The sequence below is a fragment of the Epinephelus fuscoguttatus genome, linkage group LG23 (assembly GCF_011397635.1).
Source record: "Epinephelus fuscoguttatus linkage group LG23, E.fuscoguttatus.final_Chr_v1".
In the NCBI taxonomy this organism is placed as follows: Eukaryota; Metazoa; Chordata; class Actinopteri; order Perciformes; family Serranidae; genus Epinephelus; species Epinephelus fuscoguttatus.
This window is the reverse complement of record NC_064774.1, coordinates 12,358,897-12,384,627: the sequence shown is the minus strand read 5'-3', so window position 1 is coordinate 12,384,627 and position 25,731 is coordinate 12,358,897. Positions and strand designations below refer to the sequence as shown.

The window sequence follows — 25,731 nt, the reverse complement described above, 5'->3', positions numbered from 1 at the left end:
TTTTGACCCCTCTTTATCAAGCTGTGGCCTAAGCAGAGGATTACTGATGCTCATTAGGGTGGTTTAGATGGGTATGGGATACCCTGCCTGTAGAAATGATTGGGTTCAACAGGTCAAAGACAAAGAAAGATTTAATAAAAGACAGGGAGGTAGAAGGATTTTATCTGTTTGGGGCTCATGCAGAGTAAACTGAAAGGTTCTGTATGTAACTTTCAGAAAATCCTTGTTATTAGTGACACTTTCTTTGGGGCCTTTAAGTCAGCATCCTGTTGTTCACACACAATAGGTGCGAGCGACTACCTTGGCATCGGACAAGTAACATGACATACATGATGAGACTGAATGTGATTAACCGGCATCATGCTTACAGACTGCTGGAAAAAAAAGTTACTATCATTTAGAATAATGTTATCTGCAATGTATTTGTATTTCATTTGGACCATTGACTCCATGATACTAAGTAGCTTGCTGTTTGGAAATTACCTTGTAAGCTAACGTTACGTAAAGCAACCAACATGCAGTAAAGCTAAGTTACAGTTAGCTGGGTGGCAAGTGAGCTAACCATAACTTAAGCTAAGGTTAGCCAGCTAACTAGCTTGCTCTTTCCAGATTATTTAATCAGCTAATTAAGCAACCAACGGTAGATCCACGTAGAATAACATTAGCTAAATTACATCTAGCTGGGCAGCAAATGAGCTAACTATAACCTAAGATAAGGTTAGCCAGCTAACTAGCTTGCTGTTTCCAAATTACTTAATCAGCAAACTAGGCAACCAATGGTAGATCCATGTAGAATAACGTTAGCTAAGTTACAGCTAGCTGGCCAAGTTAGCTTAGGTTACAGTTAGCTCACTGGTCACCCAGCTAGCTGTAACTTAGCTTAGCTAAATGTGTCTGCCGTTAGTTGCTTTGTAACGTTAGCTAATAAAGTAATTTGCAAACCAGCCCTGGGACACTGGATGAATTAGCTGATGTTTTCCACTCAGTATGATCCAGAATCCAGTATTTCAGTATTTTGCTGCAATAGCTAGCTAATAATTAGACCACGTTAGTAAGCTAAGATTAGACTGACAGACTGAAAAATGGTGCCTTTGGACACATTGTTTGGCTTAAACATGAGCATGTTACAGTCCTGGAGGATTATTAATGTGCACCTCCTCCTGTACTGCCTTAATATGCACATTCAGCACATCCACTGCATCAAAACATTGTTTTCTAGTTGGAGCTTCGCCTCGTTTTCAAACTGTATGGTTTGACTAAAATGAACAATGACAGCAATATAGTCCACGATGAGCAGCGCTAAAATCAACCTGTGTAGTTGTCCCTCCATTGTGACATTAGAAAGTGTCACATTTATCTTGCAAGTGTACTCTTCTTCAACGTTTGCTTTACTTCAAGGTTTTTTCCCGCATGGAAATTCTGACCAATCAAGAGCAGCTTTCTCGCACAAGGCATTTGATCTGGTCCGCTTGTAAATGCTGCCGTGAGAGCATGAACCAACTCTCGGCAATTATACAACTTGTAATAAAACTAGTCCCTGATTCAGACCAAAGCAGGACAACTCTAGGTCTGAAAGCACCCTTAATCTCCGGCCTGAAGGTCAGTTTCCAGGCCACCGATCCAAAATGTATGTCCCTGAAACACAGCATGTGTGGTCTCTGTCGTGGTGGCTGACTGTCATTTGTTGTTGTTAGCAGACTCCATTTCTAAGCTAAATGTTATCTGCTGTTACTGAAGAGAGGCAAGGCACTTGGGAGCATATATAAGGTCACATCCTTTGGACTTTCCCAGACACTTATCCTGAGTCCTTTGGATAGAAGGCAGTCCATAGGCTGTTGTAAGCAACCGAGAAAGTCGGGGAAGGTCTCAGTTTTTGAGATACATTACAATCCATTCATTAGTGGCAATAAAAAATATGATTAACACATGCAAAAATGTACATGCAGTACCTTAAAAGGAGCCCTGTAGACTTCTTGTAACACTCAGCATTTATCTCAAAGTGGGAACCTACTTGTAAAAACATTGCCCCGAACTCTACAGGGTTTCTTTAAAATCAGACCTTTGAGAGCCATGGAGCCTAAATGACTGCGTCAGACCTTTTATTAACACATTCAAAATCCACTCTAGCTTCCTTCCTTCGCTGCAGTTGCTGGAGCCGATCCAGCAGCTCCACCTCCACCTGTATTGTTTGCATAACCCATTGCGTCTCACATTCAGTAAATTGCGACAAAGACAATACAGTTCAGGGTGGATCGGGTTCAGTCGAGACATGTTGAGCCTGGACACATGCAGCTTAGTGTGTGTGTGTGTGGCTTTGCAAGACTTTATTTTGGCTGGACTCTGCCTCTGTGTAGGTGGCTCTGAAGTAACATCATCGCTGTAGATTGCTTTGAAAACTTTTGACTCCCACTCTGAGAAATGGGGCAATTATGCATTTATGTGTTGCATGTTGTTGATGCTGTAGTGACACGTTCCTGTGCCGTGCCCTGGGGCACCCTGGGGAGTTAGAAAGCTCACCTGTCAGCATAGCAGTAGCTCAAACATAACAAGGAGCCAAAGCCAGGCAAATAAACAGTATTTTTCAAGCGTGTCAAGATGTGGAAATCACTTGTTTGATTTTCGGATAGAGATGTCTGCTGTCAGATTCCTTCCCTCCTGCTGGCCAACTTCATTAAAGCCACCTTGAGCTTTTTCTTGTCACTCCGTTTAACAGCAAACCAAAGTGAAAGAGGTCTTTTTTTTGAATGTAGACTCACGACAACGTGTCCATTTTAACAGCTTGTGCACACAAACATTTTCTGTATCTTGTTTCTTCCTCTTCAACTAACCACCCTTCTCCCTCTCCCTCCTCTCTCTGCACTAGCTGGTGGCATTTGTAGGCGGTAATGATATTTGTGTCTTATTAATGGCTGCTGATGAGCTGAAATGGTAGACTCTCCAGAAGCTTTATTTACTTGCCTTTAATACTGACCCGTCAGCTTGACTTATGACACTGCCATATGGGCGCTGGCTGCAGGGGACACGTCTGGTACACATCGACATCACATTCCTCCCTCCTCCGCCCACTTTCACACAATCTGGAGCATCTAATTGGTGCATTGAATGCAGCATGATTAGGATTTTTAGCCTTATTCACAAGACACATGACTTTTAAATGAGATGGGGTCATGTGAGACACGTGAGACGGAGCGACGCTCGTAACTAACCCATGACTGCCGCAATAAAATGCAGGAATTCATAAGAATGTATTCAACGTCTCACTTATCGTCCATATGGTAAGTGCATACATCATGAATGCGAGAAAGCTGATAGGAGTTTGGCGCAGTGACAGTGGATCTAATGAACTGCTGACACGGCCGACACTGTGTGGTAATATACTGTTTGACATCCAAGCAGGAGGTCGCACCGACTTGTAGCCGCTGTTGTTACATCAGGGCAGAGGAGTCGTATAGTGAATAATGAGACAAGCAAAAAAAGGTGCAATGCTGAAGTGTCCCTGCAGGAGACAAGAGTCCTCACAGTCCTGTCAGTCTGTCCCTGGGGCGGGATATTTGTTACAGTCATAAACCTTATGGGAAATTGGTGGTGATTGTGTTTTATGGGCCCAGGTCAGAATTTTCAGAAATTGGTACCACCCAAGGTGATATATTCTAGTTTGGGATCATGAAAAACTCTTTATCTCTAGAAGATATTTCAACAATAACCCCTGTAGAGCTTAGGCCCAGATATCAACCTTCAATGGCACCAACAGTTAAACCAAAGAATGAAAAACCCAAGTCATGTTTCAAGTTTGGTCTCATTCAAGGTCTCATGTGAAAGACCATCCTAAAAATCCAATGTTTGGATATAGTCTACCTGAAAATATCATGTCCTGAGGCAGAGATATGCACTTCTTTGTCTGATGCTGTGACAAATTTTGAGCTTTGAATTTACCTTGATCCACTAAATATCTAACGGTGTACTTGTAATATGTTTTTTTGATGTCCCAAGAGATCACAAAAGAACTTTAAATGAATGCTATTGTAATTTTCCCTGGGTCAAACCCCAGATTGACTGGACTATCAGTTCTGTCGCCGACTTTGACCTCCGACTCACCTCAACAAGAGAACAAAACAAATTATCTTCAGTGATCATTGGTGTTACTGTATCTGTGTCCACATGTTCTACTGTTAAATGATGGAATAGGTTACTCCCCTGAATATCATTGGGCCGTCCAAGATACCATTTTTTGGGCTCCGAAACTTCACTAGTAATCAACAGCCAATATTCATAGCTCCGGCCAGGGGGTGCGGCTCGGGTACGGTGCTGAACATGACTCATGAAGGACTCAGCCAGACATTTCTTGACTACTATGGACGGCATCATGCTGCAACACGTGCCTTTTGTTGTAATTAAAGACATTGATATATAAGGATTAGGTCATTCTACAGTAATTTGTTTTATATTGTCATTTGTTAATATAAATCACATTTGTAAACCCAAGGGTTTGGTTAATGACGTCCTGTCCACGCACATTTTATGACATAATAACAGCTTGTGACATTTCTTCTTATCACAGATAAATTATAGACCTACATAACTGCTTGTAATGATAGGTTCTGAATCCGAGACAACGCCTCACAGAGTGCTGTGAAACAGAGGCACAGATACAGTGCACTAGCGCCAAGAAATTTAAGATTTGTGATGTGTATTAAAAAGATTTATATTTATTTATTCTTCTATCTATTCTTTATTTCTCAGAACTCGCATACTTTGAAACTTATCCTATACTTTGAAACTTATCCTATACACAACCCCCCAACACAAATATCCAAAATTGAAAACTGAGACCAAATGAACAAATACCGAAGTATAGTTGTGGAGTATTAGAGTCCAGCTCTGATGTTTGAATGCCGACAGTAATAAAAGCATTCCGACTTCATCAGAAATTTCATCAGCTATTTCGTCTGCACTACTGGGACTTGTTTGCAAATTACTTTTTTACTTTCACTACTGTTACTTTTTAGCTAACGTTACAAAACAGTTAATGGCAGATCCATTCAGCTAAGCTAAGGACCAACAAGCTAACTGTAACCTAATCAAAGTTAGCCAGCTAGCTGTAACTTGGCTAACGTTATTCTACATGGATCCACCATTGGTTGCTTCGTTAGCTGATAAAGTAATTTGCAAAAAGGATTTTTTTGGGGGGTGGGGTTAGTTTAGCGTTCTTAAAACAATCACAGATGTTTTGAGGGCCATGTATTCTTTTGTGTCTCCACGCCGGCAGTAGCATTCTATTCATCTGTCTCTCTCTGTACCACCTTACATCCATACATCCATCCATCCCATTCTCATGAACACAATGTCTTCAAGAACACCTTGCGGAAATTTCTTTAAATTTGACACAAACGTCCATGTGGATGTTCGACATGGACTTGGCTCATGGTCAGAGGTCAAGGCTCGCCATGATCTTGCGTCTATCTCTTTCTCAGGAACGCAATATCTCAAGAAGCCTTACGGGAGTTTCCTCAGATTTGGTACAAACGTCCACTTGGACTTAGCGATGAAATGATTAGAATTTAATGGTCAGAGGTGAAGGTCACTGACCTTTCATCCATCTCATTCTCATGAACCCGATATCTTAAGAAAGCCTAGAGAGAATTACATTAAAGTTGACACAAACGTCCACTTGGACTTGACAATGAACTGATTAGAATTTAGTGGTCAGAGGCCAAGGTCACTGTGACCTTGCGCCTGTCTCGTTCTCATGAAGGCGATATCTTAAGAACACCTTGATTGCATTTCTTTACTTTTTTAAAAGATTTTTTTGGCTTTTTGCCTTTATTAGACAGGACAATCCAAAAGTGAAAGGGGGACACAGAAGGGATGACGTGCAGCAAAGGGCCGCAGGCTGGAATCAAACCTGTGGCTACCGTGGCAAGGACACTGCACCTAAACATGGGACTCCTGCCTAATAGGAAATAAAATGTTAAAATGCTAAAGTGACAACATTTTATATCCAAAACATCAAAGTTCAGCTTCACTGTGACGTCATAACATTTGGCTATACGGCCTTTATTCAACGTCATTTTTCAGGAATTGAAGGGGAGACGTGATCAGATCTGGTGACATGAATCTTGTGTGCCTTCTTTGAAACTGCACTGATTGTAAGGATCTTTTGTGCTGCCAGGGAAATGTATGTGAAGCAGCCATGTTTACAGTTTACATTTATGTTGCGTGAAGGCAAACAACTGGGAGGTGATAACTCTAGTGTTTTCAATGTTCTGCTGTTTAACTGGCATTTTGTTTGTCACAGTAACAGAGAAAAACTCAGTGAAGGTGAACTTGATCCTAATCTTCCCCTGCAAGCTAATGTTTCTCGACAACCAGTTTATCTACCTCGAGGAAGCTGCAGCCAGTTTCATGTTAGACTTTGTGACAGGAAATATGTTTCTATGTTAAAATTTTTTACCTCTCAGTCTTATGTGACACTGAGTTACAACTCAAGTTAGAACTGGTACTTGGTGTCATTTAAATTGAACCTAAGAGGATTCTCATGTTATTAGGGTCTAGCTTGTCATTATAAGGCCCCACATGTTGGCGACACATGATCTTTTTTGCTGTTTTCAGTGTCTTGTTAACATTGATTGAAGCTGAAATTGCTCACTTGTTCAGGGCAGCACTGTAAAGGCCTATCTCATAGAGAATTTTTAACACTCAAATGAAATATCTGGAAGGGAATATAGTGCACTGTACTGGACACAGACCAGGAAAGTTGAGGATGTTCTTGCTCAGCTGTGATTGGAACATTGAGTGAGAGGCGATGGGCCTTAGGGATCATGTCAGATTCTTGCAGTGAAGCGTTGAGACTACATACAGTCTGTAGCTGCCCAATTAACCTCTGATATGGTATGTATGCTTTATATGGTTCCCTGGCAAAGGAAGCTGTGTATGCATGTAAGGCCCAAAATACTTTTTTCCTGTGAACACACAGTGGTGCATTTAACTTTTGGAATCGCCTGCACCAAAATGTTTTACTGGCACCAATTGTTTTTACATTCTCCGGCACCATTTGGTGTGTTTATCCTTCTTAATCTATCCCTCCGTACAGACAGATATTACAGTACATGTACAATAAAAACTACTTTAAATTTTGGTCAAAGGCAACAGTTTGAGCAGCTTCACAGCACACTTCATATGAAAACTTTTCTTTTTACCATATTAGTACTTCTTTGGTGACTTATTTTCCTCTATTTTATACATATTTATTCACATCCATCCATCCATTCTCAACCGCGTATCCAAAGCCAGGTTGCAGAGGCAGCAGGCCAAGCCCCAGACGTCCCTCTCCCCAGCAACACTTTCCAGCCCCTCCTGGAGGACCCCAAGGTCCACCAGGTGAGGTGAGATACATAATCCCTCCAGCGTATTCTGGGTCTGCCCCGGGGCCCCCTACCAGTGGAGACATGCCAAGAACACCTCTAACAGGAGGCGCCCAGGAAGCATTCTGATCAGATGCCTGAACCACCTCAACTGACCCTTTTGACGCGAAGGAGCAGCGGATCTAAGCGGACCCCAAGATACTCAAGCTCCCTGGCTTGGTGCAGCAGCTCACTGCCAGTCATTCAATCAGTCATTACATGCGAGAATTACATGCACTGCTCAAATTTTACTTGCACTTCCCTTCATATGCACCTGATATTTCTAGCTGTGGCGTGGGATATAAGGCCAAACCAGACCCAATTAGCCAAAGACACTTGTGTTCTGAGATGTGGTCACTGTCAGGAGGCTGAAATACAAAGAGGTGAAACCCTTTTCTGTGTGTAACTGAGCTCACTCTCATCTGTTTTACCATGTGGAGCATTTGCAGACATGTTCTCCAGTCTGCATCCGCATTACTTCATCCCGGTCTGCTAGTTGAGTCTGCCGCCACCTGTACCGCCATTCGGCACCAGACACTTGAGAGCGTGTGTGAATAGGTGCTGTATGTGTTTGCAAGGTTAGTGTCTTTGACTTGTCGTCTGTGTCTGTACTCAGGCGAGAAAGAGGGAGACAGTGTGCGTGTCTGTGTGAGAACAGGAAATAGCCGAGGACACAGAGACATCTTGAGCAGTTTGTGGGTAAGAAGAGGCCACTTCGGCTCCCTTGGCTCCCCAGAGTCCCAGGTCCAGCCCATCATATCCTGCTATCTTAATTCCACGTCGCCTCTGCCCACACCCACCGCCCAGATACTCTTACACTGAATCTGGCTCTGCACCCAAGATCAGGTTTGAAGTGAGGTGGGGGGAGAGGAGAGGTATCTCCTTCTCTTCCCCGGTGGATGGCTCACTCTGTGGGAGGCTGACATGAAGCCCCTCTGAGCCCTGTTATCAGCTTCCTCTGTGGGATTGAGCTGCTGCAGGGCTTTGTGTTAACACTCTCATTATCTTTTTTTTGGTGTTTTTTTAACCTGGACCCATATTTTCTTGTGTTTTTGTGTCTAAGTGACTAATGGAGAAAACAATTCTTTAAACTGGTCCAGTATTGAGCGAGAGCACTAAACACTAAAAGTGTTTGTTTTTGCCACTGACAGGCTCAGATTGTTATTATAAGTGTCTGACAACATTATCGAAAGGATCCCTACAGAGACAGACCTTCACGTAAAAAGTAAAGTCCTTGTTGTTTAACCGGCCATGAAATCATGATCGCCATACCCACCAGACACTCACGTAATTCAAAGTCGACAGAAACAAAGTAAAACTCACAAACACTATCTTGGTTCGTCTTTCCATTGTTCAACAATCACCAGCTCTGGTCTGGTTGACGAAAACCCTTAATTCACCCAGTTAGATGTGAAAATGTGCTGGCTCTACACACGCTGAAATTACTGTTTATGTAAATGGAGTCTGGTGGGTTTGAGGATAGTGAATTTAGGGCCGTTTTTGGTTAAACTAAAAGGATTTTAATCTTAAACAAAAAGGTCTATCTCTGTAGGGATCCTTTCCATAAGGTTGTCAGACACTTGAATAACAATCTGAGCCTGTCAGTGGCAAAAACAAACACTTTCAGTGCACCTAAGTTGACAGTGCACTAATGCCCTAAGTGGTTACATATAATCGTTACCTATTTTGTCGCTGCTGGTTGCAGGGGTCTCACACCAGCTCCAAAAATTGTTGTTCCCATTTTTCATTTAGAAACAAAAACTTGTGAAAAGGGGCCAAACTTTCCCTTTAGTTTTGACATTTTTGCTATTAAGAAATCCCTTAATTTTCTGCAATATACTTATGAAGATGTAAACCCTTGAAAAGGGTCACAAACAAATATAGTTTTGTGTATGGCTCAGTATTTTTCAAGGACAATTGGTCCCTGTAGGTTTTAGCAAACGTTACTCAAACTGGAGTAGATACTGCGTTCTTTGGGAACTATTTACAGCTTTGGATGAATACACAGTTGGTGAAGCACTTTACTGAGTACTTGAAGAAGTACGATGGTGTATGTGATATTGAATCAATAAAAGTAACAGTGTGGGGTAATTGTATTGAGGTAGAAAGACCTTGAACTAATGACTAAGAAGAAATCTGGAGCCTGTGGCTGGACCACTTGGGGACCACTGCTCCAGTTGGTCGGACTTCAGTGGTTCTTGAGGCAGATTTGTAGGGCAAGTATAGATGGATGTCTGTACCGAGTTTTGTGTAAGTCTGACTGATGGTGTTTTCAAACTGATGGTGTTTTCAAAGCTCAGAGTTTGGACCTTTATTCATAGCGCCGCCATCCAAGTGGGGCCATATGTGTTAAACAGCATTGCACACAACTTCTAGTCATTGCTGAAAATGTCGTGTCTACGATGTGTCATCTCACAGGAATTTCCGAAACATTTCTAAGAATAAGAAACCAGCACAAAGACAAAACCCACCTAAAGTACAGTCCTGTCATACGGCTGATCTGAGCTGAACAAGAACACGTATGAGAATTAGGATGCAGAGGAACTAATTTTACTCCCATAACTGTCACTTCTGTCATACTACCACATCAAACCTGCACGAGGAAATGTTTATCTGACACTTTGTGAAGACGCTGTTCTCTAACATTTGAACACACCCAGAATGCAGTGGGGTCAGCGAGCTCGGTCTGCTGTATCGATTCAGTCACATTTAACATGATGTCCATGTGTCTCCAGGTATCAGGTTCAAGGAAGTCCCCAAAAAGTCACCATAAAACACATCAGACACACACTCCTTCCTGTCTGCTTCTCCTGTCACCGGCTGAACAGCTTTCTGTGGAAGCAGAGACAGAGCTTTGTTAATGCCATGCATATAATGTGCACAAAAATAATTTTGAAGTGTTGGGATTCACTTTAAAGGCAGCGGCTGACAGCTAAACGCTTTTGTTATCAGATTCTTTTGAACCAAACCTGCCGCCCTCTGTGACAGCTCGCACGCATTTGTGAGTTATGGCAAAGTGAATTACTGTACGACTGTTTTCCTGCTTGTGCTTGCTTGCTGAGTGTGTGTGTGTGTGGTTAACATCTGTGTGTGTGTGTTTGAGTGAGGGAGACCTCTGCCATTGTTGAGCTTTTACATCCTGACAACTGGGAGCCTGATGGGTTAAAAATAACCCAGTGCTTTCCAATTTTGTCATCTTTTGGGACTGCTTCTCCCGGCTGTTTTGATTTTGCGTGCGTCCCCCCGGAATGCTCGGGGTCACCGACGGCCACTTCCTGTCGCATGGCTCCTCATTGTAGCGCTCGCAACTGTCCCTGAACGTACTCAAACATACTCAAAAATAGGACACCCGGGAAGGAAAGGCTTGTGCTGTCATATTTGTGAATTGCACACCAGGTGGCCCAGCCTAAATACTGTCAGTGAATGACAGCGTTTATTTTTTATTTTTAATCTTTTATCTTAGAATTATCTTTTCCTCGATGAGCTTCAGAAGATAAGTCAGTTCATGAGATGTTCGGCACGCATGCAGAACAGAATTAGGCCACCAGTATAGAAAGAAGTGACAATTAAAAAAAAAAAAAAAGATAAACATCACAGGAAGTTGTTTGTAAAAGCATGCTCTTATCAGTTCTGTTGTCTCTGTGTAAAACAAAGAAAGTTAAAGTGGGATTCGCAGGCGGATGTGCAGCCATCTGTGTGTATGTAAAACACAAGTAAAGTATTTGAGTTTAAATAACCAAACAGCCGAATAGATATGCATGCTATGCAAACAAAGGGCTATGTAAACTGCACTGGCAGGCTAAGCAAATGCATTATGTAACTCGTTTTCAAGCATCAGATGTTTTCGGAGTTGAGACAGACACACTGCTGAAATAAGGCTGATTTTAAAAGAGATGTAGTGTGTTGATCATCCTTCCTGTCACAAGTGTGGTTAGCTTAAAGAGCTGATGAGCAGTGTGGTGACATAAAGATGCAGAAACTGATTAGTCCTCTTTTGTGCATTCAAACAGATACATACAATGAGGCCGAGACTTTGATATTGTGTTTACAAGCATATTTCTATCAGGAGAGACAGAAGAATGAAGTAGAAATTATATTTAATATGAAATATAAGTGCACAGATTAACCGATGATTTGTGCTGATTAAGATTTGTCTTTGGCGCTTGGACACCAGAGGGAGATATTTTGTGATTGAGGGACATCTGAGCTGCAGCAAGATAAATCCCCCATGGAGTCCAGACACTGATGGAGGTGGCTGATGACTCTGAGGCTGCTGACTGCTGAGGCGTATGAGGCTGATGAATCTCTAAAGACTAGGTGGTGATGGGGAGGTGGAGGGTGCACACAACAGCAGCAAGAAAGAACTACGACAGAGAAAGAACCATATTGACCACAGGCTGACAGAGAAGGTGTGTCGCTGTGCTATTGGTTGATTGTGATTCAGCTGAAAACGGCGGATGATTCGACTGACCGACCCAGACAATGACACCTAGAGACAATGTGTGAGCATGCGTGCAAGGAGTGAACGGTAGGGTGAGAGAAACTTACAGCCTGAGCATGAAAAGTATTGTCTTCCTGACAGAACTTTTGCTCGAGCTTCTTTTTTCTTTGTACATAAGAATGTCACCAACATTTTAGCCAACATGGTGCCAAAATAAACAGCAGGGTTTTCCCGACCATTTTAAGACTTGGGTGCAGAGATTCTCCCTTTTTTTTCTCCTCACCATCCCGCCTACTTGTACAAGTTTGAAGTAAATGAAACAATACTTACAAGATGACACAGTGTAGCTTACTGGTAGCCTGCAGCTGCACTTTTGTAGTCGTAGAGGCACAGTCCTGATACTTGTTAGCTTGCCAACCCCTGGGAACGAGCCAAAAAGTCCATCATTTGTAGTTTTAACCTTCTTCTTCTTCTTCTGCTTCTTCTTCTACTTCTCCTTCTTCTCCTTCTTCTTTTTCTTCTTCTACATCTCATTCTTCTTCTTCTTCTGCTTCTTCTTCTTCTACTTCTTCTTCTGCTTCTTCTTCTTCTTCTACTTCTGCTTTTTCTTCTTCTTCTCTGTCTTCTGCTTATTCTTCTTTTTCTTCTTCTGGGAACTGCGTTGGTTACAGAGTTTCGCTAAGCTTGTCTATTATTTGCAATTTTTTGTAAAATTTCGGCCAAATTTTGTATAAAGTTGTTGTCGTGACAGGTCTAACCTTTGAATTTGTAAATAACTCAATTTTGACAATGTCAGATAGAACTTTAAAATTCAATAATGATAATCTGTCTGTATGCAAAACAATAACACACATCTGTATCAGCACCACTGTACGTTGCGGATATTTGTTGTACTGTGAACTTTTGCACATCCTGCACAAAACTGTATAGCTTTCTCGTTCTGAAACTGCTATCTCGTACATATTTGATACGTTAATTGATAGAATACTTTTTTCATATTGTATTATTATTCTATATTTCCATTCTTGACTGTTGCAATACTTTGCATTTATTTTTATTTCCTCTAAATGTCTATTATTATATTATTAAGCACCAAACACCGAGGCAAATTCCTTGTGTGAACTGAAACATACTTGGTAATATACCTTATACTGATTCTGGTGCTGAAGCTGAGAATTAAATGTGAGCAGTTTTAGTTCCCACTCTTTTTGTAGTGCACAGTGTTTAGAGGATTTATGGTATGTGCGCCTATACACCAGGCAGTTTGGTAAAGCTCATACAGGTACTGTATGTGGTCATACCAGGAAGTGGCTGGTGATTTTGTCATTGCAGCAGCTTAGTCAAACACAGTTAAACATTTAATTCAGTGCCACCCCATCATCATGTGAACAGGTGGAGACTTTAAAGCCGCTGTGGTTTCACCCACTTCACCCAACGCACTGTATCTCTTTACACAAAAACAAATGATCGCTGTGTTATCTGGCACTGTATCGACGTGTGGGCTCAGTCCAACCCTTTGGCAATGCCAGTTTCTCCATTCGACATGGAACATCCTCCCCAGTGTCCTCTCAGCCAAACTTAGCTCGGGCACACGTCCAATCAAATGTCTCCTTTTGCTTCTTCTGCGGATTGCCAAGTGGCAACTCTATAACCAAAGTGTCAAGTCTTGTTACGGTAAACAGATCCTACATCAAAAACCCACACAAAAGGCCACATGGTCGCCTATGCACTGTACTGTACATGCTTATATGCTTCCAAAATAGTTCTGACTTGTATTTGAGAGGAGTGAATGTATTTTATAATGTCCTTTTTATATATAAAATACTTGAATATACCTGTGTGTGAAGTATGGAACTAGGACCAGGAGGTGATTAACTTAGCTTAACTTACAGACAGAGCTAGGCTAACTGTTTCCCCCTGTTTCTAGTGTTTATGCTAAGCTACCTTTACTCAAATTGTCAAACTTTTGAACTCCTGCATTCAAGCTGTGGTAGACAAAAATATGGAAAAGGCAAAAAATGACATTTGAAATTACAACTTCCTCCTGCAGCTCTTCTCTCTCTGTCCTAAACCCACCAGATAACCACGAACATATGCACACACTACATGCAGTAATCCAGTCTTTCCTGTACATGGTTTTATTATTTCAGTGTACAGCCCCTCCTTGCTCCACTCTCTGTTTACAGACCACAAGAATAAGCTAGCTAGCCACCCCATGGTCCCTTCGCCTTGCTCCTCCTCTTGGTGGTTTTGGCAGCTCATATTCGGCCAGCACAAACCCCCAGCGCCAGGTGTCACAGATGACTGGTGGCCAGTGGCAGCCCCAGTTTTAACCTGTGTAACGGCAGCAACATAAAGTTTGCTGAACCAGTGGGGAATCTGGGCTGTCCGATCCCTTGGAACTGGGGTTTCTGCTGGCTGGATTCAGGCAGCAGCAGCTGCTGGCTGGGGGTCAGTCTCTGGAGCTGCTACTTGCTCTCCTCCCAGGTGCACTGTAGTGGTGGAGAGTGAGGCGGAAGACACAGATTATCTTAACCTTCAGTCACTTGTTTCCTGACGTAATGCTAAGCTAAGCTAACTGGCTGCTGGCTCCAGCTTCATATTTACTGAACAGACACAGGAGTCTGTAGCGGCGGAGAATGAGGCGGAGGACACACTGTTATTTGAGGTTCTGGCTAACATTAGCTAGCCTACATAAACATAAACTTGAAGCTGCAGCTGTGAGGCTTTGGCTCCGGTTAGCAGAAGGCTAAATTATTAGCAACATTTTCGCTCCATCCTGAAACACTTAATTGATGTATATAAGTGTTTTATTTCATTTATTGTCTGACTCTCTTTTTGGATAAGTCCGTCTTTCATTTTTTGGGTTGCTTTGCAGTGGAGGCAGTTGTTGACCAATGCTGGAAAAGCAACTTTCAATGCAGGATTCTCTACCATTGAATCAGGCATTCACCAAAGGGACATTCACATACATCTGCATTTGTAGAACAGCCAAGAGGAGGTGCAGAAGTCTGGTGTTCTCTCAGTCCACTTGAATCACAATATGCTCAAAGGTTGCTATGGGATTTCTGCCCAATGATGCCAAAATTAAACTGCCTACCCCAGCTTTAAAGGCATGAGATTATTTGTACATTTCTGTAGTAGTTTGTGCAATTGATTTAAGTTTGTGTAGTTGCGTTCCGTGCACCCAAAAGCATTTGTAACACTACAAAAATGTCCCTTGTTTGCATTTTTTGGCATTTTCTGGTGGCCTTCCTGTCGTCCTCTGACAGAAAAACACCGCTCATTGCCAGAACCGGATTCACATGTCTGGATGCGCGTTCTGTCTACGTGTTTGGGTGTTGTTGTGTCTCCCTCAGCTGCTGTGTGTGGCTTTGTGTGTGGTCTGAAACTGTTGCCAAACAGGCAGCATCATTATTTGTTGGGCCTGGACAAGACCTCACTACTTGGATCAACATTAAACAGGTCATAGGTTTTAAAAATTGTTTCTGTCTAGTTTATGGAGTGATGCATTTAAAGACTGGGACTTAAATCTTCTTGAAATGTAGTTTTTCAGCCTGTATGTGTCTTTATATGTGTGTGTATGAGCCGGTGTATCTGCGGTTTGTTGAATCTGCTGGTGTGTGTGTGTGTTTTGTGGCTCCATTGAGACAGTTTGGCTCCAGTCCAGCTCAAACTGTCCATGGCTTGGGAGGCTGGAAGTAATGGGCTCATTTCCCCAGTGGGACGGGAGGGGGACTGAATAAAAACAAGGGGGGATGCCTGGGGACGCTGCAGGAATGACAACAGCACACGAGTGAGTCCAGCAGGAGCTCTGAGTTGACTGTTTGCTGCTGTGGGAAGGCTGAGAGGGTTCATATGTTGTCAACATTTGAGATATTTGTGATAACAGCCACAAGTGAAATCACTTTAGACGCACCAAAGCACTAGATTTACAAATTAAATATTTACCTCCACGGACTGAGGGACTCTTTGGCCCAAATTTCAGGTTCAAGTGCAGGCCCTTGTGAGATATTAGACAACCTGTTTTACTCACCTGATTTTCACGGTGTATGACTACCAGGAGCTGTGTTACATAACTCATTTCATAATTTGTCTGTTTTCCAAATCACACAAGGAAGTGGCATTCATTTTAATAAATGCCTGTTGGGCAGGTGTGGTCACAGTTCCTAGGAGGCAGGTGGAGCCAGGTCAGCACAAATTGCCTGGAAGGGATGCAAATAGGAGAAAAAGTAGTCCTGCACTGCTCTTCTTCGAAAACAAAATTATGGGAGGGATCACGAGGTCTTAATTTTTCTTAATGGTTCTGTACTTTTTACAGGTAATAATAAAAAAATATTTTATGCCTCTGTGCAGGCGATTTCCATGGCTCAAGACATTATGTTTTTGGGTTGTCTGTCCATCCATTTATATGTCCTAATCTCATAAATATGATATCGCAATCTTCAAATTTGGCACAAATTGATTAGACTTTGGTGGTCAAAGGTCAAGTTCACTTTGACCTTATATCCATCTCAATCTCGAACGCGTTATCTCAAAAACACCTTGAGGGGATTTTCTCAAATTTGGCACAAACATCCACTTTGACTCTATGACGAACTGATTGGACTTTGGTGGTCAAAGGCGAAGTTCACTTTGACCTCATATCTGTCTGATTTTTGTGAACGTAATGTCTCAAAAACACTTAAAGGGAATTTTTAATTTTTTTTCTTCAAATTTGGCCCAAGTGTCCACTTTGACTAACCAATTTGGTGGTCAAAGGTCGAGGTCACTTATATCCAACTCATTCTCGTGAATGCAATATCTCAGTAACACCTCCAGGGGATTTCCTCCAATTTGGCACTAGGGTTCACTTTGACTCACCAATTTGGTGCCCAAAGGTCAAGGTCACTGCCTTATATTCATCTCATTCTCGTGAATGCAGTATCTCAAAAACACCTTAAGGGCATTTCCTCCAATTTGGCACAAACGTTCACTTACAATCACCAATTTGGTGGTTAAAAGTGACTGTGACCTCACAAAACATGTTTTTTGCCATGACTAAAGACTTCATACGGTAATTATTACAAAATGTCACGTAAATGTTTCCTAGAAAAAATGATGAGCTTCAAAATGGAGTCTGCTAATGCTAACAAACAAATTTTGTAGCGGCAGCCCGGAGACAGACCTTCACTGGGGTTTGTGCTCACTGAATTAGAGCTGCTACAGCCACTGACTGATGGTCTGCTCTCCAAAGTAGTCTACAAGCGGTGGACAGTGAGGCAGAAGGGCCGTGGGGTGCACTAGCTAACTCCTCTCTTGTTTGTTGTCTGATAAACAATGCATTCATCAGTTTCAGTTCCCCATATCATAAAAGAAGTGCCCTCAGTGCTAAAAAAAAAACTAGAGGAAGCTGACATGTAAAATATAAGCTATTGTGATATTGTTATTTTAGCTGGCCAATGTTAGCTAATGTTAGCTTGCTTGCTGACGTGGACAAATTGCTAATTAGCTAACGTAGCAAAATACTAGCTTGAGTGAGTAATGTCGGTGAGTTCATCCAGACTCTCTGGGCTAGTTTGCAAATTACTTTGTTAGCTAGCATTACAATCAATCAACGGCAGATCCATTCAGTGTAACGAAGTTTTGTAAATTACTAAATTGGCTCATGTTACAAAGCAACCAACGGCAGATCCGTACAGTGTAGCTACGTTACCCCTAGCTGGGCGGCCAGGTAGCTAATCATAACAGAAGCTAAGGCTAGCCAGCTAACTAGGTTGCCATTTGCAAATTACTTTATAAGCTCATAATACGAAGCAACCAACGGCAGATCCATGCAGTGTACCTAAGTTGCAGCTAGCTGGGCGGCCAATGAGCTACTTATAACCTAAGCTAAGGTTAGCCAGCTAACTAGCTTGCCATTGACCATTTATTTCATCAGCTAATGTTACAAACCAACCGATGGCAGATCCATGCAGTATAACTATGTTACAGCTGACAGGGTGGCCGACAAGCTAACCATAACCTAAGCTATGGTCAGCCAGCTAACTAGCTTGCCAGTTGCAAATTACTTAGTCTCGCTCACCAGACCTTTCTCAAGAAAAGAAAGGTCTGGCTGGGCCGACTCTCACTTTAAGATCGGAGAAAAAAACACCCCGGCTGCTTGTATTTGTTTCAACCAATCACAGTCGTTCTGGGCGGTGCCACAGCAACGGTGTGCTTGCAAAAATATTGCCGGGGGGAAACAGGTTTTGGTGTAACACGCCCACAAAAATATCACCTACAGGACGCGAACCATGGCAAAAAAATGGCTACATCCCCGCAAGATCAAACACCGCAAAAGTTAGTAAAGGACGTGTTGAAAACTGCAACCGGAGGTGGTAGGGCGGGACTTCAGCGGGTGGCTCGTTCCGCCCAATGAGATGCTAATCTATGCAGCAAACTTCCGTCCACTCAGACTACAAATTACTTAATCAGCTAAATGCTAAAAGCTGCCATTCACCTGGCATTTAGATGTAATTAAAATCAGCTTCTATTGAATTAATGCCAGCAGAAATGCTGCTGTTAAGGCTTATTGTATTATTGATTCATCTGCAGGTTGCTTTTCTAAATTCATTGATTAATTGTTTGGTCTGTAAAACACCAGAGAACAGTGAACAATGTCCTACAGCCTCATCAAATGTCAACCTGATTATTTCTATTATAATGAAAAGCAAAAAAAATCTCACATTTGAGGGTCTGTATCCATCAAATGTTTGGCCTTTTTGCTAGGAAAAATCAACAAATAAATGATTATCAAAATAGTAGTGAATTAATTTTGTCAAGCAAACTCATCAACTAATTGCTATAGCTCAGTGTGCTTACAGAGATTTGAACATGTCAGCTTACTCTCATGAACAAAGTGGTTTATATGGACTATCTGACTGTATGGACTAAATAAACATGGACTATTTCTGCAAAGATAACCTAATTTTACTACAATGGATGTGTCATTGTGGTTCGCTCTCTCTGGAGAGGAATGTAAGCTGTGTTTTGCAGGATGTGTCATCTGTGTGCCAAGTATGCAGTTTGTCACATAGCAGCAATTCCTTAGAAGTCATGGTGTTTTAAATGAACATCTGTGCCAAACCTCATTACAAGATGGCTGGCACAAAGTCTGTAGATGCAGCTATGGTTTGCAGACACATAATTCAAAACACAGTAGCCTATATGTACTGCTGTGATTAAAAGTGACACCGAGATGTAGGAATATGCTAACTGCTAATGGGGTTTGCTCCTGACAGTAACTGGACCTGATCATTGTGTAAACTTCCTCTGGTGGCTTGTTAAACTTCACTTGACCTTTCGTCTCTGACCTGAATTTTTTTGTTCCCTGCAGACCCCTGTCTCATAGTGATGCCGCCATGCATGGGCGACGCCGACCGCTTCAGTCTGGAGGCGCTGCGGCACATCCACAAACAGCTGGACGATGACAATGACGGGGGAATAGAGGTCAACGAGAGCGTGGAGGTGAGCTTCTAAGGGAAAAGACAGAGACTTGAGCACACTGTCTGTGTTTACATGCACACTAATATTCCACTATTATTCTGAATTTGACAGTACTCTGAATTTGATATGGGTCATGTAAACAGCATATTCTGATTGGATATTTCGAATTAGGCCTTGTTCCAAATAAAGTATTTCCAATTAAGACATGCAGGATATGTTGATAGTATTCGGTTTGAGAGCGTATACTGTATAGTGCATTCAGAATATGATTTTCAATTGGGGTTTTTAACCACATTTTGCGACACACTGCCTCTTGTTTTTGTGTGAAAGTGACTAATGGGAGCAACAATGTTTTAAATTTATCCAGTATTGAGCGAGACCTCTGCAACAGGCTGCAATTTTACCATTCGGGGCATATGCGCACCATCATTTTTGTCCACTAAAAGTGCTTGTTTTTGCCACTGATTGGCTCAAATTGTTATTAAGAGTGTCTGACAACATTATAGAAAGGATCCCTACAGAGATAGACCTTTTTGTTTAAGAGTAAGATCCTTTTTGTTTAACCAGAAACAGCCCCGAAGTCGCCATGGCCAAGCACACCAGACTCCATTGAAAGAAACAGTGATTTTATCGTCATAAAACACACTTCATTCAAAGTCAACAGAAACAGAATAAAACCCACAAAAGTCATCTTGGGTCATCTTCCACTGTTCCAACAATCACCAACTCTGGTATGGCTCAAATAAACCCTTAATTCATCCAGTAAAATATGAAAATACGCTGGCTCTATACACGCTAAAATGACTGTTTATTTGAATGAAGTTTGGTTGGTTTGACAGTGACAAGTTCAGGTCTGTTTCTGCTTAAACAAAAAGGTCTATCTCAGTAGGGATCCTTTCCATAATGTTCTCAGACACATGTTTAGTGGACGTAAGTTGACAGTGCACAAATGCCCCAAGTGGTTACATTGCAGCCTGATTCACCGCTGCTGGCTGCAATGCTCTTGCTCAACACTGGACCAGTTTCAAACATTGTTGTCTCTATTGGTAACTTAGACACAAAAACATGAAAAAAATTAGAAGAGTTGAAAAACACTGAACTTATCCTTTAATTTCTAAAACGTCATAATCTGGCTCTTTATATTTTCAAGACAACGTTTTAACAGGAGCAAAACCTTTGTGACTGCTGAGTTTAAAACTGTGTCTGACTTTGAAAGGTTCTCATATTGTGGATATTCGACCATTTTCACAGGCTGTCTCATGTTACCAGTGTTTTGTAGATCATTAGGTTAACCAAACCGGGCTGCTTGCAAATGTCTCTGGTGTTGACACAAGAATACTGGCCTGTCACCTCTGAAAGTGGATGCCCTGCGTTCAAGTAAATATTTAGTGAAGAGTGAATAACAGCTTCTGGAAGTGTGTTCGACTTTGTAGCTGTTCCTGAAAGTCAAATAAATTTTTAATATTAAGCAGTTAATCATCGGAGAAGGGAGCCAAATTGGTGTCCGCATTTTTAACATAGTGACACATCGATAGACACACACACAGATCCTTCGAGGCATTTTTACAAATATTTAGCTATAATTTGAAGCATAAAATGTTTGATATTTGTAGTTTTATTTGGATATAATGTAGCCTAAACACAAACATGCTCACAAGAGGAGACAAGGGACAGGTTTCTATGGAGGACTACAGGATCAGCACTGACATCTGAGAGCACTCTGACCCGCTGTGGCCTCTGCGTCTCTTGGTAATCAGCGACCTCTTAAAGAAACCATTCGGACCGTGGTCACATTCTGTGTGTGTGAGTATGTGTGTGTTGGCAGGAGTCATTTTTAACTGGCTGAGAAGTGCTGGTGTGAGAAACATTTATACCCCTCAGCCCTTCGGTGGCCCCCGGGTAAAGAGCTGGACGCTGGATGAGTCGTGTCTAAAGACCCCTGAGGGCTGCACTGTAAGAACTGGCCCCCGGCCCACATGAAGACGATGTGCGTCTGTGCATGTGTTACTGATGCCTGTATATGCTGCACTGTATAGGAGTGTATTACACATTGCCCCACTACCCTGTTTTTACCCTTTGTCTTTATAAGGGCAATGAGCCGTGTCTGTTTCTATCCAGCAGTTGTTTTTGGCCGCTGCTCATTACTGAGGATTTCCAAGCTTCTTCTCGGGGCTCTGGCGGCGGGCGGGGCAGGATTTCATAACATGATGGATGCTCCTTTCACCAAATTAGTGGCTGTCTATCAGTTAGTCTTATGAAAGGTGGACATTATCGTGTGACCAGGAGTTCGGCACTGAAACAGGTGGATTTTCACCGCCAGGTTAACTGATATTAAGTGAAAAGGGTTGATGGTTTTTGTCTCACACTCTGGGTTGTGATAAAGTCTGAAACAGCCATTTTGAAAATTGCTCATTTTCAGGTTCATACTTGTATTTTGGGTTTCTACTCGAACATGTTTACCTGCTTTAATGTTCAGAAAAACACTTTATTTTCCTCATACTGTCTGTGCTGTAACATCTGTATTCACCCTCTGTCTGAGACACTCCGTTTAGTGCCTGTCTCGTCAAACCCAATTAGCAACCAAGATTTCATGTTTCCCTGATGTTAGCATGTAGCTACATGTAGCGGTGGACTTGCATCCGGGGAATGACTGTAATTAAGCAACCTTGTAGCAGCATTTTCTACTGTAGCAAAATCAAAGGCTCTACACCAGGAGCTTCTAGGGTTGCAGTGGTATACCATGCCAAAAAATACCCCTCTGTTTCCATTCCTTTAAGGGCCATTTTTACCAATAATACTGATAATTATATAATACGGTGATACTGTGAAACTGTGATATTGTCTGAGACGGTTATCGTACCATGAAAATATCATACTGTTGCAATGCTAGTGTCTTCACAACCAAACATGTTCCAACAGCAAAATGATCTGAAATTCGGGATCCAAGATTACATATTTGCCTGATGTTAGCATGTAGCTACATGTAGCGGTGGACTTGCTCCTGGGTAATGACTATAACGAGGTAACACTGTAGCGACATTTTCTACTGTAAAAAATCACCACTACAAGCCTCCACACCAAAGTTTTCCAACAGCAACATATTCTAAAATCTGGGAGAATTTAAATGAATTTAAGAACACTGGCAACCAAAATTACAGGTTCCCTGGTGTTAGCATGTGGCTACATGTAGCAGCGTCCCTGCAGCAGAGGAATGACTGTAACGGGGTATAGCGTCACTTTCTACTGTGAAAAAAAGTCACCAGTAAAACTTCTAAACCAAAATCTTCACAACCAACCATGTTCCAACAGCAACATGATCTGAAATTCGGGAGAAATTAACAACATCGGCATCCAAGATTACATATTACCCTGATGTTAGCATGTAGCTACATGTAGCAGTGGACTTGGTCCTGGGTAATGACTGTAACAAGGTAACACTGTAACGACATTTTCTACTGTAAAAAAATCACCACTACAAGCCTTCACATCAAAGTTTTCCAACAGCAACATGATCTAAAATCTTGGGGGGGGGGGGCAGCAGAAAGCATGTTATTTGACCTGTTGACGAAAGTTCCCCAAGCGCAACACCAAATCCCAAATTGGTCCAACTGTGTTGGTGTGTGGGTTAAAGAAATGAACCCTATTTACTGTTGGTTTCATTACAATGTCCATCTCTTACCGGCAGCGATGAGTCAAGAGCAGTGACACAGTGTTATGGGGGGGGTGACGAGTGTGGGGCCGGGGGATGTCAGTCCCTATCTGGCCTTCAGGGGGACGAGACCTCATCAACCCCCTCGCCCCTTCGCCACCCGGTTGAAACCTTACACTCAGCCAACAAAGATCTCACTGGCACTTCCTGCTTTTCCTTCTCTTATTCTGCCGCCCTCACACCTTCATCCCAAAACCTGAGAGGATAACTAAGATGAGAGGATGCTTGTATGTGTAATATTATAGCCGTGGTCAGGGTATCCAGTTTTTCATGACATGCATTTCAGAGATTCTTACGCCGGTGGTGAAGATGATGTGAGGTCAGTGGTGATATATGGTGACAATGACACCAGCAGGTTGAGCCGTAAGGGAAATGATTTATGAATATTTTACACAAAATATGAGAAAACTTGTGTTTTAAGGACAATCTGATGGAGGGACTTTGTGTCTGTTCTGTTTTAGATCCATTATAGTTTTGAACCTTGTGTCGAGTCTGCTCTGTGGACTGGATGTGTTGACAGGAGGATGCTTTCTGTTGAGCTGCTGAAGCTTTGACTTTGTGCTATTTTGGTATGATAGTTTGGTTTTACAATAGACAAGAGTTTTTTTTCCAGCTTAACATGATCCCAAACTTAAGACATATTCTGTAGTTTTTTTCCAGCCAGTCTCCCCTGTTTGCCACATTCATGTCTGCTGTAAAAGCATGTTGTACGACAGTAATAATCATCCATGTGAAGCAGAGTGTACATTATATAGTTATGTGGATTAATGCATTGATGATTTTTGAAATCAAGTTTCTGAAGAAATAGTTTTGGTCATATTTAGGTCTTTAAAAAAAAAAAAATAATGCGAAAACATCACCTTTCCTTTCTTTTTCTTTCCGATCTGAGTCCTTTCCTTTCCTTCCCTTTCCTTTCCTTTTTTTAATGTGAAAACATCACCTTTCCTTTCTTTTTTTTCCGATCCAAGTCCTTTCCTTTCCTTTCTAATCTGAGTCCTTTCCTTTCCTTTTCTTTCCTTTCCTTTCCTTTCCTTTGAGTGCTTTCCTTTCCAATCCAAGTCATTTCCTTTCCTTTCTAATCTGAGTCCTTTCCTTTCCTTTCCTTTCCTTTCCTTTCCTTTCCTTTCCTTTCCTTTGAGTGCTTTCCTTTCCAATCCAAGTCATTTCCTTTCCTTTCCTTTCCTTTCCTTTCCTTTCCTTTCTGATCCGAGTCCTTTCCGACCTGAGTCCTTTCCTTTCTGTTCCGTTCTTTCCTTTACTGTCCTTTCCTTTCCGATCCAAGTCCTTTCCTTTGCTCTTCTTACTGTAAGGGTAAGGGTATAAGGGTACTGGTATTGCAATTTCTTAAATGATACCCAGCCCTAATACCCAGTGTACGTAAACGGTCATGATATGTTTTCAGGTGTGTTAGTGTGGACGGAGATTATTTCTGAAATGCTGCCAAAAAGCTCATGTTTATGGAGATTATTTTCATTTTAAAATGAAAAATGTGTTAGTGTGGATGAAGCCGCAGTGTTTAGTGACCTTGGAAACATCTTCACACTTATTAATGGTTTTTTGATTGCAGGTAATTTGTCATGTCCACGTTCAAGTAAAGCATGAACTAGACATTGGTATGCTGTACTAACTCGCTCTTCCTCAGTCAAGGCCTTAACTGGGAGAACTGAAACACAGTACAGTGTTTTATTTGCCATAGCGCAGCCTATTTCCGGTAACATAACATGAGTAGTTTGTTTTTTGCTCTGTAAATTTGAAATACAATGTTGCCTTATCAGTGAGTTACCTGGTATCACTGAAGTGTTACATTTGTTTAACCCTTAAAATTCCTCCGTAACTTAACAACAATCAGTGTTGCTAAGTTACAGGGAAATTAACCCTCACAGACATCAACACCTTGCCGTGTTTCACAGTTTATATCACCACACACAGATAAAACGCACACACACTCAGAACATTTACACGTTGCTGAGTCACTGACACCAGATGCACCAGTCACCACAGCATCTATCTGTAGCTGCAGCACCCAGCTGCTTCACCATCGATGGTGAGCCACCCACACAAAAAGGGCACCCACTGATGTGTGCTTGAACATACAGTAATTGACAGTGTGTGCAGTGGGTGAGTCTCGTCACAGAGTTATCAGTCAGGATGTTGAACAGAAAAAGGCTCTGGCTGTGTTTGAAGTGGATATTTGGAGCGGTGATTCGTGGCAGAACACAAGTTAGATATTTGTTGGAATCTGTTGGTGTGATGAAGATTAAAGGTCCATTTTTAGGTACACAATGCAATTTTACCCCCATTTTCATATACTGTCTTGATTAAATTATATTTGAAGTGCCCGTAAGATCTCCCAGGAAGTGATTTTCTATTCGTGAAGATGGTCTCAGATCAAAACGGTCAAGTCATTTTCCCCTGCCTATATACGTTAGCTCAAATAAATGGGTTCCTGCTAGGAATGTCAGTGGTTTACAGTTAACAGCTTAACTGCTGAGAGTATTTTTGACCAGTTACTCATGTCAGTCTGTAGGTCCCCATGATTTGGCTGCTTATCACTTTACTGCACTGTGTACCCCCTGGGTTTGGTAGGAGCTAGCTAGCGGCACCACTCATTCGGCGATAACTGCTAGTAACGTTAACGCCATTCTGACCCAATGGCCTGCTATCAGCACTGTCATTTTAAAGGTGGTGAAATTTTATGTTTTGTGATGTTACTT

The 25,731-nt window shown here is 41.9% G+C and overlaps 1 protein-coding gene across 2 annotated transcripts in view; it reads left to right on the top strand.

Annotated features, from left to right (window-relative positions):
* stim2b (stromal interaction molecule 2b) overlaps positions 1 to 25,731 on the top strand; it is a 79,079-nt gene that overhangs the window by 20,949 nt on the left and 32,399 nt on the right. For both annotated transcript variants that reach the window (XM_049568760.1, XM_049568761.1), the window contains exon 2: positions 19,199 to 19,329. In XM_049568760.1, coding sequence (XP_049424717.1) covers positions 19,199 to 19,329 — 131 coding nt within the window. The remainder of the gene's footprint in view (positions 1 to 19,198; positions 19,330 to 25,731) is intronic.